Below are 22,089 nucleotides of genomic sequence, written 5' to 3'. Positions count from 1 at the left end.
TTTGTTCTGTAAGGAGAGAAAATTCCACAGTCTTTTTGAACATCAGCTCTAAGTACTTATGTGGTTAACAATAATGTAATTCTAATATGAAAATCATTTTTAACATTCTCATTTTATTACAAGTTGGAATTTGATATACGTTTTTAAATTGCATTCAAAGGGCGTTAGCTAGTTCCTTCCCCAACAGAGTTGGTGTTGAGTCTCTCTCACCCATAATAATGTGGCTCCACAGTGCTGACCCCAACCCAGGAAAACAGTGTAGCAGTTGTATATAAAGAGAGCCCATCTTCCTTATTTTTCACATATTCCTTATTTTAATGGGTCCTAAAATATTAATGACATAGGTGATGGGAATTTTTCAGAGTAAACTGTCTCCCTCTATAAATAATCTCTTGGAAGTGTTCCTTTAATTTAAATCAAATACCCCATCTGATAATCATAGTCACTTAGCCTGACTACCTGTGATGCACCATGAATTTAAATGTACACAGATACTTTGGTAATTGAACCAATATCAATGCATCAACATTTCGGTAACAAGAAACAACAGCTGGGAGAACAGTGGAAGGAAAAACATGTCGTAAGACATATTTGATCTCACTAGAGAAATAAGACTTTCAGCAATTTGCAAGGGAAATTTGGTTCTACGATTTAGGCTTTATTATTTCACAGCAAAAAAAGAAATTAGCAAGCAAAGGGCCTAACAGGTTCTCTGGACCAACTCACACTGGTGTAGAAATACTCCCGATAATAAATTCATTGGTATTCATCCAGTATTTCAGCTGTACTCAGGCCTCCAGTGAATGGACCTCTGCCTATTTATTTTCAGAGGCATTTCCATAACTCTCTAAGCATCACAGTCCTGTTATTCAGCCAAATTTCCATTTCTTAGTTTTATATTATTAATTCTATTTATATCCATCCCCAATCCCCTATTCCAAATGACTTATTCCATTCCTTAGAAAATAGAAATGGTATAGAATCCTATCTTGTTTGTGATTCAGCTCTCACTTTAGACTATACAGATTGGTCCTTTTCCATGTTTTCTCATGTTCATATAAAACAGTTTCAATGATACAGAGTAAAAAAGAACACAATCAATAAAAGATTCACATTCATACAGATATTAAGTATTAGAAAACACATGCACACACATACACACACACCAAAAACAAAACCAATGGAAACTTCTCAAAGTAATAAGAACTTTGAATAGATATAAGAATAGAAAGAGGAACAATTGGCTGTCTGAAGCCAGATGTACCCACCCACAAACTGATACTGATGGAGCTTAGGACATACTACCCCCAAAATACAGGGCCTTGGCATTTGAGAAAACAGCAGAAGCAGGAGGGTCACTCTTACCTCCCACTGTCCTTCTCCCCTGAAGCTGGTCAAAAAACCAAGGAAGGATTTTCTGACCTTCCCCGAGAGCAGGTTGTAAGACCCTCATTTGAGAGATGCTCTCCCTAAACCCAGAAGAAAGGGACATCTATTTCTGAAGACACAGGGCCACAGAGAAGAACAAAAGGCTTTGCTAAGTTTCCCCCAGTTTATCACCGTTAGATCATATCCCCTTTGTCCAATCATATTTCTCCATGATTTTCCACTCTGTCAAACTTAGCATAAAAATATACAAGTTTAACTATTTGTTTGGGTCTTCTTTTACTTATGAAGACTCCTGGTGTCACATAAACTTATGTTAAGTAAATTTGTATGCTCTTCTCTTGTTCCTCTGTTGTTTGTTACAAAGGCCTCAGCCATGAACCTAGGAGGGGCGAGGAAAAGATATTTTTTCTCCCCCACAATACATTTCTATACATATGTAGCAGTGAACCTATTTTTAGGTAGGTAACATCCCGTGAAAGCACCAATGACAGAAATTAAAATTTGGTTTTTGATTTTGGAATTCAGCCATATCTAGAGAATACCATAAATAGATGCAAAGGGATGGCAACCAATATCTACAAGTAACTATGACCATCATCATAACAGCAGTGACTGGTATTTACTGGGCACTTACTCTGTGCTAATTCTTGATAGATATTATCTCATTTAATCCTCACAGAAATTCTATGAAATATACAAGATGAACAACTCCATATAGCAGAACACGAAATTCTAGACACTGGGTGTTAACCCAGGAAATAGTGGAGCCAGACTTTCAACCCAGGCAGTCTGATTTCACAGCTTACCCTCTTAACCATTACTCTGTAGTATTTAATCCAGCTCAGGAGTACACCTAGAGTGGCAAATATCTAAGTTTTTGAAAAACAAATATGGCAAAATCAGTTCAGTTTGTGACAGGGGGAAAAAAGTAATCCTGAAATACATTTATTTAAAATATATATGACTACCTCCTTATCATACATTAAATTCATTTGATTTCATTCTCATGACATGTCATTATATATTTAAAATTAAAGAAAATAAGTTTTACAACATTGCTAAATTTGGAACAAACGTAAGATATAATAAACAGTATTCTGAGAATAAGTAAAGTTTATTTCATGGGGTGACTTTCATAGTCACTAAATGCAGAACGATTTGTACATTTCAATATTTTCTCCTGACAGCACAGATATTACACTGACTCTAATATCAGTTTTCATATATCATTTCTATGGTTGTAGAAGAACATCTGTTCATCTGATTTATTTGCAGCTTAGCACAATCAACTACTTACCTTTTTAGTTCAGGAGGATTAAAAGAAAACTCATTACACCCAAAGAGAGCTGAGAAGTTAATGAATCTGTACATCAGAACAAATTAAAACCTATTAACTATAAAGAGCCTGAAATATCAATATATTATATTTTGCATACACAGTAGCCAGGAATATCATGCAAAATGCTGATATGCTATTGAGTAAAGAAATGGAACACAGCCGAGAAACTCAGGACCTCATCCTTTTGGTGGCGCTGTTGCTATGCACTAGTGCCAGGAAAACAGCACTCATTTAAAATGAACTACCACTGAGCACAAGAAGCTTTGCTTTTCCATGATCAAGCTGCTAGAAATTTTGGGGTGAGGGAGAGAAATGAAGGCTAAATAAAAGAACAGGAGATAAGATAATCCTGCCACGTTAAAAGGTAAAGACAATATTTTTATGTTTGTATGTAAAACCTATGAAAATGGCAATAATGTTATAAAAGTTAATAAAGACCATAAATATTATAACTTGTCTGAGAACCTCGCCAGATGCTTATAATTTTATTATTTGTATTTTGCCTCGTTTTTCTTGAAATATTATGCTCTGCAACATGCCATGTTGATGGATGCATGCAATGAGCTTTTTTTTTTTTTTTTTTTGGTATAAACTGAGACTTACATGCTTGATATTAGGTTATGGGATTCTTTTTTTATTAAGAGATGGGGTCTTGTTATATCTCCTAGGCTTGGCTTGAACTCCAGGGCTAAAATCCTTCCGCCTTAGCCTCCCAAGTAGCTGGGACTACAGGCATGTGCTGTCATGCCCTGCTTAGGTCATGGGAATTCTTAACTTGAAGAAATGATGGCTTTGTGGCATCTGCTCACAGGGTAGCTGTACTTTAGGCATGCTTTTGTTGAATCTAGGTTCAAGGAGGGACAGAGAAACAAAAGAATGAAACATTGAAATCATGAAAGAGTTTGTTTGTAAAGCTCTGAGGGGGTCAGTCTGAATGCCAATGGTTAAGCTCACATCAAAACAAACACAACAGAATCTCTGCCTACCCTTACAGGCCTCAGTAGTCATAAAAGGGAAAATGTCCTAGAAATCTTTTCCAATCATGCGAGTGGTCCTTTGAGGAAAACAACCTCAGGGGAACAGTAGCTTACAGTCAGTGAGAGCTTATTCTGCTGAGTACTGGGCACAGACATTCCACGTACTCATTCAATTTGCATAGTGCCAACATGAGGAAGGCCCTTTTATTATCCCCATTTTATAGGTGATTGTGTCAGTAAATGGTAGAGCTGGGATTTGAGCCCAGGTTGGCTGATCTAGAGTTTATATTCGTTTGGCCATCACATGAAACAGTGTCCATTGATAGCCATTCCTATTCCTTAAAAAGAAAACACACACACACACACACACAACATAGTTTTCTGCTATTGTCAATCAAAATCCCTCAGCAAGATAAAATTCACTAAAGAATTCATTATAACTAACTCCTAGCTCCCTTCCTAAGGCTGCCTAGAGCCCAGTTTTGGAATAAATCTCATGAGGGCTACTCCTAACAGAAACTCTCCAAAATTGATTACTTGTAGCCTGGTTTCCACAGAAGTTGTAAAGTATTGTTTTAATTGAATTTGGTTCTAAGTTAGAAACTTTGAAAAATTTGTCTGTCAAAGGCCAATGGATTTCTCAATAGGCTTGATTTATTTAGCAAGAGATGCCTACAAAAGCCAATTTGCTATGAGAAATATGGTTACATTTAATTACACTTTTAAATGACTAATTTATTATATCTAAACACCTTTTAAACAGTACATATTACTCTGAACTGTACAGATACTGAGGAAAGCTGAGGAATCAAAGCTTGTGGTAAACACAATAGATTTTGCTACAGAGTCTTCATTTTACTCTGAGTGGGTTTTCTTGCTTCAGACTGCAATGTATGTGAAGTCATCAGGCAAAGATGCTAAACTGAATGTAATCTGACTAAAGCTCTTTTTCTTACTATTGGTAATCAGGCCTTGGTCAGAAGATTTTTCCTTTGGTTGTATATTTAATATCCACTTATCAAATCCTGAATATAAAATATATCACTCAGGATTTATTTAAGCAAAGCAAAGCTGATGTTTATTTTGGAATGTTGATAAAAATTGCCTTAGAGAAAAAAAAATGACTTTTAAAAATATTATTGATTCATTCAACCAACCAATGAGTGACAATCAGCCTTGATGCCTCATGCCAGCCTTTGTGCTCAACATGGAAGGTTCCAAAAGACTGGGGAAGGGTTATGCCTTCAAGGAGCTCACAACAAGGCTTGTGGGATATTGGTAGTAATTGTTATTTGATGTTGCAAGTGCTGTAATTGAGCCTGAAGATAAGGAGAATGCAGAGAAGGAAGCAAAGAATCCTGTGAGGGGTGGGTTGAAGGTTGGGGAGGGTTTTGTGAAGCAGTGACAAGTGAGTTGGTCCTTCAAAACCAAGTAGCAGGAGGGGTAAGTAGGCAGAGCACAGAGGGTTTCTATGTCAGTGAAACCACTCTGGATGATACCATAATGGTGGATACATGTCATTATACATTTGTCTAAACCCTTAGAATGTATGCCAAAAGTGACCCCTAATGTGAACCATGGACTTTGGGTGATAATGATGTGTCAGTGGAGGTTCATTAATGTAACAGATGTACCACTCTGGTAGGGCATGTTGATAATGGGAGGCTGTGCATGTGTGGGGGGAGGGAGTAAATGGGAACTCTCTGTACCTTTCTCTAAATTTGCTGTGAACCTAAAACTGCTCTAAAAAATAAAGTCTTTAATAAAAAAAATTAGCCAAAACCCAAACAAACCAAAACCAAATAGATGTGTTCTAGGTAGAGAAGAGGGATGGAGGAACATGCTAGGCAGAGGAAAGAGATGACCGATGGCATGATATAGACAGAGGACATGGGTCAGCTAGCGATGGGCAAGCCACACAGCATGGCTAGAGTAGAGAGTGGTTCTCCTGTGCCTGTGCTGGGTGCGGGTGGGGGGCGGTGGTGTGACAAGCACAACTCATTTCAAGTCCTATTCAAGCCAATAGAGAAACAAAAGCACTAAGAGGATGTTATCTTGCTAAAGGAGGGACTCTCCCCTTCTCTCCACAGACTCGATTCTGCTCCTTTTCAGAACTTGGAATTCCTTTCCCCTCTTGTCTAAATGGTGAACTTGAACTCATTCTTGAACTTTGGCTTAACTGTTGCCTTCTTTGTGAAAGCAGCCCTGAAGCCCACAGGCAGAACTGCACCCGCTCATGTGTTCTCATAACTCCTTATTCTGTTCTCACAGGCCACCCTGAGTACAGTGAGCCGCTTACCTCTCTGCTTCCCTCCAAAACTGAATATTTCACAACTGGGTAAAACCTTAGTTGTATCTCCAGCACTCAGCCTAGTTGATAGCACATTGTCTACTCAAAAATTATGTGTGGGATGAACTGCTGTGAGACAGATGAGCAAGCTTGTGGTGAGAGTTCTACTGGAGATATTCCTGGCTCTAGTGGCAGAAATAAGGTATGTCCCTCACACTGAGCCCCGAGAAAGGCTACTTTGGTTCTACAGCTCAGTCTTGAGGATAGCCAAGGTGTGAGGTCCAGGGACATGTGCAGAGTGCATTTAGGGAATTACAACTGAGATTAAACATAGAGGGAGAGGTGGGGAGCAGTGAGAGATAAGACTGGAGGGGGGCAGCTCCCAGATCACAGGGGCCCTCATAAACCAAACTAAAGAGGCAATGGGAATCACCAAAGTGTGTCATGTAGGGAAGAGAGCAGATCTGATCTAAGCTTTAAAAAGATCACTAATGTAAACAACAATGATAATAATAATGACAACTAACCTTTATTTATTAAATGTTTATTATGTCTCAGATGCAGTGCCAAGTGTTTTATAAGGTCACAGCTTGGATTTGAACCATGGCAATCTGACTTTAGAGCTGAAGCCCCTAACCACCAGGCTATGGTGCTTGCACTGGAAGGCACGGAGATGTTAGGGGACTGCTGAAGTAATTCAGATGAAAAATAAAGTGCATCAACTGTGATGGGATGAAGGGGGAAGAAAAAATAAAAAGAAAGTGCCAAGTCTGTGGAATTAGGTAGGGAGGGTTAGAGGTAAAAAGGAGAGCGGATTCTCAGGATCTGGAGACCAATTGGATGGGGGAGAACGAAGGAGTGGGAGAAGTGAAGATGTCTTCCAAATTTCTTGCTCAAGTGCCAATTGGGACGATGGCGCCATTCACTGAGATACAAGAAGAGCAGGATATCATTGTGATAAATAAAGTTATGAGGTTTTTCATTTCTTTTTTTTCACTGTCCCCGTATAACTTCTAAAGAGAACAGCATGAGCTCTCAGAAGGAGCACAAGGTGCTTGTAAATTGCTCTATTTAAAGTCTGTATGAGTAGCAAGATACCGAGTTCATTAAGGAATACAATTTTCCATTTGGTGATTGTTCCAATGTTAGAATAGACTAAATTTGATGCAATAATAAACATATCTTATGAATACCAAAGGTAGGCTTTTCAATATTTCTGTCTAAAAAATAGACTGTTTCCAATTTCTCATTTGGTCAAATGGAAGGGTTATTAAGTCCATTACCAATGGTATTATTTTTGGCTGTATACTTTTAGATCAGAGTAGTTATCATGCAGGAGACTTCAGTCCTTGCCAGAATAGGATGGTGATGAGAAGACGGTATCCAGGGCAACCAAGAGTTCAGCCTTTTCAGTCCACAAATAATCATTCCTCAGCTTGCCCTTTGTAATGCTGGTCTCCAAGCTACTTCAAGATAGAATGAGCTTGATCAGGAGGCCACTAGTTCTCTTTCTTACTTGCAGTTTATATGACTGCTGAAGAATATTTTATAAGAAAGGCAATGTTTCAATTTTATCACAAATTGCATTGGCAAAAATCTGCAACTGACTCTTATGATCTTAGCTCTGGCTACAAGGATACTCGGTAACCAGAATAACCAGAACTCAGGTATTTTTCTGAGTGGGTGGATACTCTTTGGCATCAAGGCTGCATGAGGTGTTATGTATGCTTGGTAGTTGGGTTTAATGAAAGCACAACTGAGGCAAGAGAAACCTGGAGGGTGGGCAAAGCAGGGATAAAGCACACTATTGGAACATTATATCACTCCCCCTATCTTAGAGCCATTTGAATTTCTCCTCCATGAAGACTTGTAAGTTCCCTCCAGAGCACTGAAATCTCATCTTCCACTGAATATCTGTAGCATTCATTTGACAACTGAGTCACATATCAAAAGTCAGCCCCATGGTGGTTAGGAACTCGGACTCAGGAGTCAGATCGAGCTAGCTCTGCATCACTTTACTCAAGAGCCTGAATTTTCTCATCTGGAAATGGGAGCTTAACAGTGCTTCCCATGCAGAGTAGCCCTAAAAGATAAATTAGAGAGCGCATGTATTGGCATAAGGTGCCAGAGCCTCTAGGATTTGCAAAAACTACAAAGATGTTGGAGACCTGGAAAAAAAATGGCTTTAAAATACAAAAGGTAAATTGCAAAATTAATAGTTATTTAATTAAATATTTAAAATATAGCTTATCCATTGTCAAATACACTTCAACTCAATCTTTATATAGTTATATATAAAGTGAGTCAAGGTTATGTGATTTTATATTTCTTTTAAAAATTGTAGAGTAAAAAAGTTATATTAACTGTTGGATGACACTGTACTTTAATATGCTTGATATGATGTTGAATGTGGCCTTAAAAGTCAATATTCCTTGGTCCTATTGAGGTCTTAAAATGGCTCTCAGTACTTAAAGAAACAGTAGCTCTAATTACCATTATTATAGCATATGATTTTATTACTCTGCCCTAAGATGTTTCTTGTGCTGAACTAGACTGTTCTGTTGGCGTTTATGCTGTGTTTTTCCAAGTAAGCCACAAGATCCCTCAGGACAGTAATGTGGAGAATGGACTGAGACAAAACACTGGGCTCTGCTCTGGGTGCTACCACTGACTAGGTATGGAAACGTGGACCCTGGCATCAGTTCTTCACCTGAAAACCAGGTGCTCCAGCTCCTCTGCCAGGCCACAGTGAGGGTAGGGTGATGGGCCATATTTGAAGTGCTTTAACTATGTAAACATTTGGGAATGTGACCCTCTGAAGCATCCACAGTACCCGTCATGGCCCCTCAGACATAGGGAGGAGCCAGTAAACATCTGGTGACTTCTACAGAAAGTTCTTTTCTGCTTCATATCCGAGCAATAGTTAGGATATCTATGGTCTTTTCCTCTTTGTTCACTCATTTAACAAATATGTATTTAACAAGTGTTGAGCCTTTTATGTGCTGCAGGGCTTGTGCTGGAACAGGGGATACGATAGGATACTCAGAGTCTACAGTAAAATTATTCCTTTTTTCTTTCAATTTATGGTTTTATACATCATCATACTTATATTTTCTGATGGTAAACAAGACAATTTAAGAAAAGACAGTGTCATCTTCTAATTTACGCCCCCAGTTCTAAAATACTATTTCAGAATGGTCTCTGAATGTTTCTCATAGGGAGGTTTCTTATTTTAGCCCTAGTTTTCCCAGACGAGGTTGGGCTTTGTTAGAAAGAAGCTTACTCCTAGTTAAGGCAATGGAAGGGAAAATGCAAAGCCCAGGACTCACGGGTGGCAGGCAGGAGTTCCAGGTGGTTGTGTCGTCACTGCTGGTACTTATGCTGACGTTACAGTTGTCAACCTGGGATGCACTCAGGCCATGGGAAGCCCCAGCATCCTCCAGTTCTTCATTCTGTTGCCGTCGTAGGCTTGCCAGCATCTGCAACTCGGATTCACTCATCTGGCTGGGCTGGTAGTTTCTCCAGTCGTATTCCTGACCAAGAGAAGAAAACAATGGAGCAAAGGGTCATTTAATTTAGCCTTTGTTAATTCTATGGGCTAACAATAAACACTACTCCATAGCCTTAACCCCTGCAATAGCTCCCTACTAAGAGGCCCAAATCCTTAACATGCCATCATGTGCTGCCTACCCCATTTGCTTCATCTTCTACCTTTGCTCCTAACATGCTAGTCACAAGCATCAAGCTCGTGTCTGCCTTAATTCCTGTACACATGCTAGGCCCCTCTGGCCCATGTTCTGGCTAATTCCTAGGCACCCTTCAGGTCACAAATTATGTGTCACTTCCTCAGGGAAGCCTTTTCCGACAACCACAAATTGGGTCAGCTCCTCTACTATGTGCTCTCATATAATCTTAAAATTTTCACTTTTACTATTTATCACAATTGCAGCTAAGTAATTGTATTTGGAGTTCACAGGTAGGCTACGAGCTCTACAAAGGCAAACAGCATGCCTATCTTACTTCCAGTGTATTTCCCAGATCTGGTGCTTAGTAGGTGCTCACCCCGTATTTGTGGATTGAATGGGATTAAATAAACAAAAATTCAAAACAGTTTTTTTTCTTTTAAAAAGAAAAACCACTTTCCATAAAAAAGCCAGTTCATAAAGGAACTGATGAATTTCATCATTGTGAACATTATGACCAAATATATTCAACTTATAGTAAGACTGAGAAAGAATACTGTTGGTGAAAGTCATCAAATAAAATTTGAATTTAAGATGGGAACATGCAAGGTCTGAAAGCCAGAAGGGCCTTATAGCTGTAATAAACATGTAAACCGAGGTAGGCTATGCTATATATATAATCTGTCAGGCATTTTTTTTAAAATATTACTTCTATATATCTTCAGAGGCTAATATAAATACTAATTCAATGTACAGGGCAAAAATTGGCATATGGAATTTTCAAAATGTTTTCTTTCCTTTATCTCTGGTCTAAACTAGATTTGATAGCAAATGTTAACTTCAACATTGCTAAAACATTAGCAGCACATATGAGCAATGCAATTTACATTAAGGACTGGCATATAATGTTAAAACAACTTGGTAATTTTCTTGGACATCTGCAGACACTGGTTGTACTCAAAAATATTTTTTCTAAGACACACTAGAATTTTTAAATATTCATATCCCTACACACAGTTTCTTAGAGGACTCTTTGAAACAGCTATTGCCTTCTTTTGGTTCTTTTCTACTTCATAGGGATGTAAAAAGTTAAGAAAATATAATTTTGCAAAAAATTCTTTTAAAAAATTAATTTAATGCTTTTTAATAAAGCATTATCATCACCATTGTAATTTGGAGTTTATAAAAGCTTGTTATCTAATAATATGATGTGGAGATTTTCTAGAAAGTTGGCAGTGGAAACTCAGTTAAATCCTGAGGGTTCACAGTGCCAGCATCTTGACACCATGAGAGGCCATGCAACCTTTAATAAGGGAGATTTCATGAGCATTTGATATGCTTGGAGAGTTCTTAGGGCAAAAAAGATTTCACAAGAAGAACAACAAAATTTATATTCCACTGAAAAATGCTAAAATAAAAAAGAAAATGGAAATAACTTAAATTCAAAAGAAGTACTCGAGGGGATAATAAACATAAAAAGATGCTCCATATCGTTGTCATTAGAGAAATACAAATCAAAACCACATCCTTCTCAGCCACTCGGGTGGCTATAATAAAAAAGATAGAAAACAACAAGTGTTGGCAAGGATGTGGAGACACTGAAATTGTCACACATTGCTAGTGAGAATGTAAAATTGCACAGCTGTTTTGGAAAACAGTTTGGCCGTTCCTCAAAACGTTAAACATAGAGCTATCACATGACCCAGCAATTCACTCTTAGGCATATACCAAGAGTACTCAAAATATATGTTGAAATAAGAACTTGTACATGAATGTTCATACCAGCATTATTCATAATAGCCAAAAAGTGGAAACAACAAAATGTCTGTCAATTGATGAATGGATTTTTGTTTACCCATATAATTCAGCTGTAAAGGGTATTAAAGGATTAATGCCTGCCTGCTATGACTTACATGAACCTTTAAAACATCATGCTAACTAAAAGAAATCAGACACAAAAGGCCACATATTATGTGATTTCATTTATATGAAATGTCCAGGAAAAGCAAATACATAGAGACAAAAAGTAAATTAGTGGATGCCAGGAGCTGGGGGAGAGGGAAATGGGAAGTGACTGCTAATGGGTATGTGTTTTCTCTTTGGGGTAATGAAAATGTTCTGAAATTAAGTCATGATGATGGTTAGGTAATCAGATGTGAAAATGAGGATATCAGTCTCTTGGCTTCAGATATAACAGTGAACAAGTGACTTGCTGTCTTTTACTTTAGTTTTTCTGTAAAGAAATGGAACTAAATAGTCTAATGTGCCACATAGCTATGTTATTTGGCTTGTCATTGCCAATGCAGGCTTTTACAATGAAAAATGCCATTTTATTTTCATTTTCCCAATTTTTCTTAAGAACAAAGCTTTCATATGTACTTAGTATGATTGATTCATCCATTCAATTTATTTATTTATTCCACAAGGCTGTACTGCACCTGAAGAACAACCCTGGGTTGTGGCAGACGTTAAGCCACACAAAACTGAGTGTGGGCCTTAGTCTCACTGTTTAGCTGTATATGATGGGAAGATTGCCTACCCTCTCCGTGCTGCAGTTTCTTCATCTATAAAATGCTGACCATAGTATACATCTCAGGGGATATGAATTACTATCATATCAAATGCTTAGCATAGTACCTGACAAACAGCTATACTAGGGGTCTCCAAACTTATGATTTGTATCTTTAACATAAGATGCTTGAATATATACCTTTCAAAATAGGTTTATAAATTAAACACACGTATAAAACATACTAAAATAGCATGCAGAGTACAAAACATACATAAAAAATGGAAATGAAAATGTTTGAGATGAAAAAAATAAATGGAAATTGTTTTCCTGAATCTGAATAGTTTGTTTTCGTACATGCTTTCTCGGGTAAGCATATCACTCTTAAGAGACCACTGAGTTGGCAGTCAATACATACATGCCATGTTTTTATTATTTTTTTCCTCTCATTCTCTTTGTCCTCCTCCTTCCAGTCTTTCATCCCTTCTGTACTATGTGAGAACACATAGAGCACAAAGGAGCTGGGAGTACAAAGAAAACAAGACACTCCTCTGTCATCATGGGGCTCACAATCTAGAAAGGGAGACATAAGAGGTATGAAATAACAGGAATTATAATGTACTGTGCTCAATACTACAACAGAAATATGACTTAAGATGCTTGACAGATGGGATCAACTGCCCAGTAGAATTATAGAAAGCCTCATAGAAGTCTAAAGTGGCTTTTGATGATAATTAAACTTGTTGACTAATAGAGTAAGCAGCCTTTGGAGAGACTCCACCACTGGAAGGCAGTATTGAAGCAGAGGCTGGGATATTGCAGCAATCTGCTGTGGTGGAAATAGATGGATTGATTCATGAATATATTCCACAGATACTTGAGACCCTATTATGTGCCAGGCACTGTTGGTGCTAAGTATGCTTAGAACTCTATATTGCCATGATTTTATTTGATACGACAATAAAATGTGCTCTGGCAACATCCTGGAAGGGGCAGCCAAAAGTGAGCAGAGAGAAGAAAGCAACTTTTTTCAGGGTCATGAATAGAGCAACTGGTGACAGAGACAGGTAATTAACTTAGTCCTCGGAAACATTTTGATTTGCAAGCTCTTAAACCATTTCAAAATCACCAGAAAGGCTAAATCATTTATTAATAATTTTTTTAAAAAGAAGGCTTGCAATAAAGTCTTCACATTAAAGTGGACTCCAGCACAAGATGTCATCTAACTAAATTACACGACTGCTGAGAGGCAAAGTGCCTTAGGTAATTCTACCTCTGAAAGGCTCCAAATGTTATGTATAACTCAATTTCATTTCAAAATATCCTTGTAGGAAAGAGGGAAAACATTATCAATCAGATTTGTTTTAGGAATGAGGCAATGGGCTGAAGGCTCTACAATTCAGCTGTGTTTGTACTCTCAGGCAAGTCCTTTGCTCACTAAGCCATTCGTGTTGTTCATTTTCATCTATTTTTCTCTATACATCATTGGGAAACTAAGCCAGAGAAGTTACAAAGACAATTAAGATATGGCCTCTGCTTTCATAGGCCTTATGTCTAGCAGTGCAATTGAGAGCTATAGAGAAATGACTCTAAAATAAGGTAGCATATGTTGAGGTATAGTATTAATAATCATACAGAGCCTTGATACTGATTAAAAGGAAAACTGATAACTCCAGCAAAAAGATAAAACACAACAAGCAAAAGCAAACCTTTCCACTTGCTGCCCTTTGCCCAATCTCTATTGTCAAGATTTTAGTACAGAATAGCTTAGTCAATCAAATATTTGCCCATAGACTTTTGTGAGCCTCAGATAAAAACCATTTCCATTGAACTGTGAGTGACACAAGGCTAAATTTATAGTGGTGGTATGGAGAAAAATGAGACATGGCCACAGGATCAGACCAAGAACCTCATTCTGTTCTTTATGGATGGGAGGGGAATAGAATTGGGAGAAAAATGAAATGGTACTCTTGTTCTGGAGCCTATAAAACCTATGATACTCTCTTTCAGAATCAGGTTTGCATTGTGACAGTGACTGACATCCATGGCATAGGGGACATCATGTTGCAAAAAATTTTGATATAAGGTCTATCAAATAATCCCTGTCTCTGTATTCTTTTAAATTATACCAAGTGTAACTTTTTAAAAAAAAGTACTACTACAAAGGGAATAGTGGCTGCTAGAATATAGTGTAAAAGGAAACCTGAGAGAAGGGAGATATACAAAATGGACTGGCATTTCAGAAATGAGAGAAGTCACTTCAGGATCAGTTAAGACTTCATAGAGAAGATGGTCTCTAAGTTGGGCCTTAAAGGACAATAAAGGAATATGGCAGCACTCAGGCAGAAATACAAGGGGAAAACTGGAAGTATAGAGCTTACATTCATCAAAAATCATTAAATAGACTAGAAAGTAATATTTATACATTACTATTTTAGAAATGAAATCAGTAATACCATTCCAAAGCAATAAGGATAAAAATAGCTATGATTTCATCTAAACACTATAAAACATAATGGTTTCCTCTTCCCTACTGCTATGGTTTAAATGTCTATTATCCCCTCCAAAACTCATGTTGAATCTTAACCCCATTGTGGCTGTATTGAGAGGTGGGGCCTTTAAGAGGTGATTGGGTCACGAGGGCTCTGCCCTCATGAACAGATTCATCCATTTATGGACTAATGGAATAATGGGTTAATGGATTAATGGGTTGTCATGGGAATAGGACTGGTGGCTTTATAAGAAAAGGAAGTAAGATCTAAAGCTAGTATGCTCAGCCCCCTCACCATGTAATGCCCTGTGACACCTCAGGACTCTGCAGAAAGTCCCTACCAGCAAGAAGGCTCCTCACCAGATGTGACCTTAAACTTCTCAGCCTCATTAACTGTAAAAATAAAATTTCACTTATTTACAAATTAATTACCCAGTTTCAGGTATTCTGTTATAAGCAACGGAACATAGACTAAGACACCTGTCTACGTCATTAACAGTCTAAGATATTCTTCTGAAAGATATATCCTTAATAGCTCCCAAATGGAAGCTACCCAAATGCCCATCAACAGCAGAATGAGTAAATAAATGGTCTTATATTCACATGGTGGAACACTATACAGCAGTGAAATGACTAATCTACTGAATCTCAGGAACAAAATGCTAAGTGAGAGAAGTCAGACACAAAGGAGTATATATACTGGTAAAACGGATCTTGGGGATAGTTAGTTGTGAGGAGATAGTGGCAGAAAGGATGAGTGACAGGGAGGGAGCACAATGAGGCTTATGGGGTACTGGTATTGTTCTTTTCTTGATCCATATGATGGCTATATGAGTGTGTTCAGTTTGTGAAAATTCATCAGAGTGTACGCTTATGATATGCATACTTCTCTATGATAAAAAATAACAAAGAAGTCTAGCTTAAAAAAATTTCCTAGGAAGTGATTACTTGTTAATAATGGGCAACTCACTCTGGATAGTCTTAGTGGAAAAAAAAAAGCATTTTGTAAACGTAGCTGGGGAGTCAGTATTACTGGTAGTTTTCAAATTCATATTAATATTTATTATTAAGAGTTGTGTAGCATAGTTAGAAAGTTTTGAAAAATTTTTTGGACCCCAACATTGCAGCAATAAAAATACTAAAAGACTACTTTCCAAAGCTAATTTTAAACTTTAATTGCCATTTTCATTTGAGGATCTCTTCTCTATTGCTATTTGCAGACAGTGTTTAATCTCCACACTGACATTTTAAATAATAGTCAATGGTAAATTAGTATTCCAGGGCATCTCTTTACCATCTAGCATTTCTGAAAACTTGTTTCAAATTCCTGAGCTACATATCACCCATAAGAGTTTGTTCTGATTCATTGGGACGCAGGTTCACTAACAATAAGAATGAAGAGAAGACAACAGCCACAAACATGAGCTGTAAGTAACACATACTGGTGCACATAGCTCATTCACGGTTTATGGTAGCTTTCAGAATGTGTCTTCACCATGCAAAGGGGTAAATTAAAACTTAAAGACCAAGCCACAGTACAACTTGAAAAACTTTGCTAAATTTAAGGGATGCTGTCAACTTACATAGCACAAATCAGGAGTTAGGGCATTTGAAAGAACCAACTGGTCAGAATCCACATCACGTTTTATGTCAATGGCAGTCACATGGACCTAGGGAGAACCAGACTCAATGCTGCCTTTGAAATGTCTGTCACAAACATTTCAGCATGTGACCTGGAGATGTTTCACAACTCTTACTCAATCCATACTTCATTTTCTACATGCACTGATCCCTTAAGAATAACTTGGGTAGAGAATTCTTGGGTAATTAAACCCAATAGTGGCAAAATTCCTTGTAAATAGATACGTAACTTCCCATCTCATACATGTGTCTCTCTTTTTTGGAGGAAGCATGAAAGTATTTTTAGAAAGATCTTTATACTGATGTGCTATATTTGTATAAAATAGCCTTTTATACATGACCTAAATAGAAGTATACTTCCACAAATTTTGGAATATATAGTCCTCTGACAAATATAAACTCTTCTTACTAATCTTAATATGACTTGAAAAATAATTTTTAATTTTCCAGCATGTATCTTCTGATTTCAGGGCACTTCACAAGTTTAACAATTAACTATACACTAGAAGGAATCTAGTAAAACCAATTGAACAGGCTTCATATTATATTCAAGGATATGCCATCCACAAGGCAACTGTAGTCTTGTATGTGGGACAAGTATAGTAGCCATTCAATAAATGGTAGTGTAAAATATTATTTAAAGAACTAGGAGGAAAATAATTACTGAGACTGTTTATAGAAATAAATATAGCAGAGGTAAACCAACTTACCTCTGTTGATGCTTTTAGAGTGGGAAGATGATAACTTTAAGTAAGCTTGAACTGTTTTAAAATGTAAAACAATTTGGTTGGAATACAATAATGACAGATATCCCAACACATGTGTGTGCTTTTGCACATTACAATATTTTGAAGCTTAAGTTGCCATGTGATCATGGAATTTTTTCAGTGGACACTAACTGGAGGTGGCAGCCCAATGTAGGGGAAGGTGCACTTGTGTTTCTGGCCCAAACTCCTGGCTTTGATACTCTGCTTCGTCACTAACTAAATCTGAGTAAGGTAAAGCTTCTCTGTTTCCTTGTCTGTCAAACAGGAATAAGGCCTCTTGTGAGGGGGGTGGTGGAGACTGGAGATAAAGTATGGAGCACCTTGTAAAAGGCCTCGCATGTGGGAGACACCTCAAACCATAAAAGTCAGATAAGAGGTTCTTAGTCCAAGACTTTCGATCTCAGTGTGTTTATGAAATACTGTCAGCCTAGTCCCTCTTCCAAAAAGTAGGCAAATGACAAATATGACTTGTTCCTATTTAAAATTGTGAAAACCAAGACAGAGAGAAAATAAATTCCTTAAATAAACATTTGATGAGTACCATGCTAACCTTAGCATTAGAATATTGCAGAACTGACCATGAAATGTTATAGTGTCTTTGGCTAAACAGCCAACGTATTTTCATTGACTCATACTTATGACAGCCCCTCAATTTTTATCAAGTCTTTCTATCTACAATTTCTGGAACTTTGGAGAACTCGAAATTACTCTTCTTCATAGAGTAACCAGCACATTGTTTACATATCAAGCTGCTCAGAAATGGAGATATCAAAATGTCCTAATGACTTCAGCCATTCCATATCACCATCCAAATTTGGGACCATAATTCCATTTTAATTATTTTAAAATACTTCTACTCCAGACCATTTTGCCTTTGTGAATAACTAAATTAAACACTAGATACAAAGAAAGTGAAAAACAACAACAACAACAACAACAACAAAAAACAAACCTCTCTGTAGCAACAGTAAGAATTCAGACTGAAAAATATTTAAAAAGAAGGCAGAGGCCCAGGAGCAAGTTCCACCTGGGAAATTTCTATGCCTAATTCACATACTTTTACTGGCAGCTCAAATGTTATTTAATCACCAAATTCTGTAGTTTCAGCAATATCCTCAGCAGTACATTGACACATAAAACTGAGATAATGACCTTGCCTTTTCAGAGATAACTGTAGTTTTGCCAAAGCATCAAATATCAGACTGTTTTCTAAAAGCTATTATTAACTAGTAGGAGTGTCCAATTTAGTAAATGAAATATTCTCACCATGGTTAGAACTATGGTTTATAAAATGCTACTAGTTCTGCCCAAATTCAATTCAGTCTATCAACCATAGAGCTACACATCTACAATTTATCTCTGTGAGCAAGACAGGCACACAGAGGGTGGTCTCTGGGAAAACACCAGAAAGACATCATTTCCTGCTTATAAATATTTTTCTTTCTTCAGGGTATCTCTAAGAAAATGTCAGTATGTTAAGTGGCAGAAGGGATACAGTAATTCACTCTGTGTTAGCACTTGATTTAACTATAAATAGAGAGCAAGAAGCACATAACAACATAGCCACCACTTACTGAAGAGTATCTGTAATTAATTTCTGCAATTTTATTAATATGAATTTGAAAAGGTTTCCTTTATTTTAGAATGCCAGGCATACTGGTTTACATTTCTAACTAACCAGTTAGCAATAGGTAGAAGAAAGTATCCTTTGGATTATGGGCTAGTTATTCTACATGCATTATCTCCTTTAATATTCAAAACAACCCTATGGAATAGGTATTATTTGCCTCAAGTTTATAGATGAGGTAATCAAGGCTCAAAGAGGTTAAGAAATGTGTCCAAAATCATATAGATAAGAAAGAACAAAGTCAGGACTCAAATCCAGGTCTGTCTGACAATAGCTGGTGCTCTAAGCCATGATGTCCACTGCTCTTGACTTTTCAGTTTCGAAGAATGAAAATATAGATAGACTTGACAGAGGGTCCTGTGTGGGGAAGGCTGTTTATTAGGTGGCCCAGGGCAGCATTGGACTAGTGGGCGCATGTGGTGAAAATTGCCAAAGGAGGGAGAATCACCTCTAAGTGAACCTGCATGGTTGGGCCAGGGCAACGAAAATATGTATCCAATACACAGGGCAACCTGACCCTGAAACAGGTGTTTTGAAACAATGCATCATTGTTGTAGCTGAAAGAAGTGAGAGGTCAGAAAGACATTTATGAATTCTTCAAACAATGAAGTATTGTTGGAAAAACAGCTGCAAATGGCGTACTTGAATGGCAAATTAAAAAGAGACAGATGGCTTCTCCTTGAACAAAGAGTATTATATACCCTAGAAAATGCAGAACTTTATATAATGGAACAATGCTTCAAAAATTCTAAAATAATTTACCAATTCATTTTCCTCCAAGTTTGTAGAGCACAAACTGCATAGACTTTTAGTACTTTATAAAATATGATGATAGATATTCCCTGCTCCAATACTGGGCTCAAATATATCAAGGAGGCAATGAAACTAATCCTTTTACATTATCCAAAGGAAATGGCTTGACAATTAAAGAAAAAAATTTGCTCACATTATACCATGGCCTAAAATATCTTTTAAAAGTGTCCTTCCATAATTCAGTTTTGATTTTCAAAAATGGAGATGTGAAGATCAAAGTTAAAAGTTAGATTCATTTTATAATTTTTTTCCTATAAAAAGTCATGTCTTTTTTTTTTTTCCCCTAAAGAGACTACCTGAATTTGTAACTGGTGACATATTTTGTAATTCTTATAAAACTAACCATTTTTCAATAAGCTAAACTTTTTCTGGATCTACAAAGCCTGTTACATAAGTCTTTTTTGTTTGTTAGTTTGTTTAAAGAAGCACATAATGACATTTGCAGGTTTAAAACGATTCATTCAAAATTGTTTGAATGTAGTTATACGTGCAAAAAAGTTTAATTACCAGCTATCTACATGGTTGCAACATTACCCAGAGGGCAGTACTTCTTTCTTAATTAAAAATATTTGAACCTAATAATAAAGAACTCTATTAAAATATGAATAAAACATATTGCAAGGAAGAAGTTTATCAAGCAGTTAGCAAATCAATTTCAGTACACATTCCTTAAGAATTAGTAGTACTTTTCCATATCAGGGGATTAGGACAGTTATCCTGTACCTCCTCTTGTAAGAGCCTTTCATTTTCCTTTGCCATAAAGTTGCTGCACATTGGCACTTTGTGAGAGCATAGATTTTCAATGGGATGTCCACTTTACAATTCCTGATTGCAGTACCTTGATGGCTAAGTTGATGGCTACTTTCCTCTTGTGGTCTTTCATAGCCCTTATTCATAGTTTATAATTATTTTATGAACTAGTTTGTTTATTGTCTATCTCTGAACAGAGGCGTAAGCCCTGAGGAGAGAGGCCTTATCTGTCTTACTCAGTGTTGTATGTTTAGCCCCTTGGACAATGCCTGGTAGGTGCTCAATAGAAAAGGAGATGCTCTTAGTTATCCTGAAGTAGAGCCAAAATAGCCATATTGCATCACCTGGAGGGCCTTTATTTCAGAGGCACAGCTTAGGTGACAGAAATCCCCAACATGTCAGTGCTCTAAATATATGAACCACAATGCTAGCCAGCAAAGGTAATTTCACACTTGCATTCATATTAATATTGGAAGGACTTTAGTTCCAGGATAATTATCAAGATTTTCTTCATGCATCAAGTACATTTCCTAGGGGCCATCCTAATAGTATTGTTCTAGGTTTGACTGAACTCATCATGTCTGTGCTAGAGTTCAATACTGTGGCCACCATAATCAAAGTATTAAATCTTAGTTACCTTAAAGAAAAATTTCTGCTCAAACTAAATCTATTAATATTTGTGGAGGCAATTAGGCAAGAAAAAAAGAAATAAAAGGCATCCAGATTGGAAAAGAAGAAGTAAACTATATCTATTTGCAATGATATGATCTCGCATATAGAAATATCATAAAAAAATCAAAAAAAAAATCTGCTAGAAGTAAAAGCAAGTTCACCAGGGTTACAAGATACAAAATCAATATACAAAACCCAATTGATTTTTATACACTAGTAGTGAACAAATCAAAATAAAATTAAGAAAACAATTCCATTCACAATAGCATCAAAAAGAATAAAATGCTTAGAAATAAACTTAACAAAAGAAGCACAAGATTTATATACTAACAATTATAAAGCCATACCAAAAGAAGTTAAAGAAGTCTTTGAAAAAATGAAAAAGCCATACCACGGGTTGGAAGGTTTAATATTGTTAAGATGACAATATTCCCTAAATTGATCATTGATCTTCTACAGATTCAAGGTAATTCCTACCAAAATTTCAAGTGCTTTTTTTTTTTTTTTTTTTTTTTGCAGAAATTGAGAAGCTGATCCTCAAATTCATGTGAAAATACAAGGGACTCAGCATAAAAAAACTATTCCCCCCCCCCCAAATATTTAAAAATGAGAAAAAGAAAGAACAATTTGAAGGATTCATACTTCCTGATTTCAAAGCTTACTACAGAGCTATAGTAATCAAGACAGTGTGGTACTGGCATAGGGACAGATATATTGATCAGTGGAATTAGAACTGAGAGACTAGAAAAAAATTCTTACATATCTGGTCAGGTCAATGGGCAGAGAATAGTCTTTTCAAACAATAGTGCTGGGACAACTGGATATCCACACAAAGAAATGTAGGCTGACCCCTACTTCGTATCATATACAAAAAAATTAGCTCAAAAATAATCATAGAACTAAACTTAAAAGCTAAAAGCATAAAATTCTTAGAAGAAAACACAGTAGTAAATTTTTGTAGCCTTGGATTAGGCAATTGTTTCTTAGATATAATACCAAAAGCATAAGCAACAGAAGAAAAAAACATTAATAGATAAAGTGTACTTCATCAAAATTAAAAACTTTTGGGTTTAAAGTCAAAGAACACCATAAGGAAACGAAAAGACAACCTATAGAATGGGACAAAATATCTGTAAATCAC

The 22,089-nt window shown here is 36.7% G+C and overlaps 1 protein-coding gene across 5 annotated transcripts in view; it reads right to left on the bottom strand.

Moving 5' to 3' along the window:
- CFAP20DC (CFAP20 domain containing) overlaps positions 1-22,089 on the bottom strand; it is a 219,928-nt gene that overhangs the window by 55,396 nt on the left and 142,443 nt on the right. For 4 of the 5 annotated variants that reach the window (XM_045530678.1, XM_045530675.1, XM_045530673.1 and 1 more), the window contains one exon: positions 9,325-9,528. In XM_045530678.1, coding sequence (XP_045386634.1) covers positions 9,325-9,528 — 204 coding nt within the window. Of the gene's footprint in view, positions 1-9,324; positions 9,529-22,089 lie in introns of those variants that run through there. The other variant, XM_045530677.1, reaches the window with a different exon arrangement.

Source organism: Lemur catta, chromosome 18, assembly GCF_020740605.2.
Source record: "Lemur catta isolate mLemCat1 chromosome 18, mLemCat1.pri, whole genome shotgun sequence".
NCBI classification, from domain to species: Eukaryota; Metazoa; Chordata; class Mammalia; order Primates; family Lemuridae; genus Lemur; species Lemur catta.
Note: the sequence above shows the minus strand (reverse complement) of the source record. Positions and strands in the feature narration are given on the sequence as shown.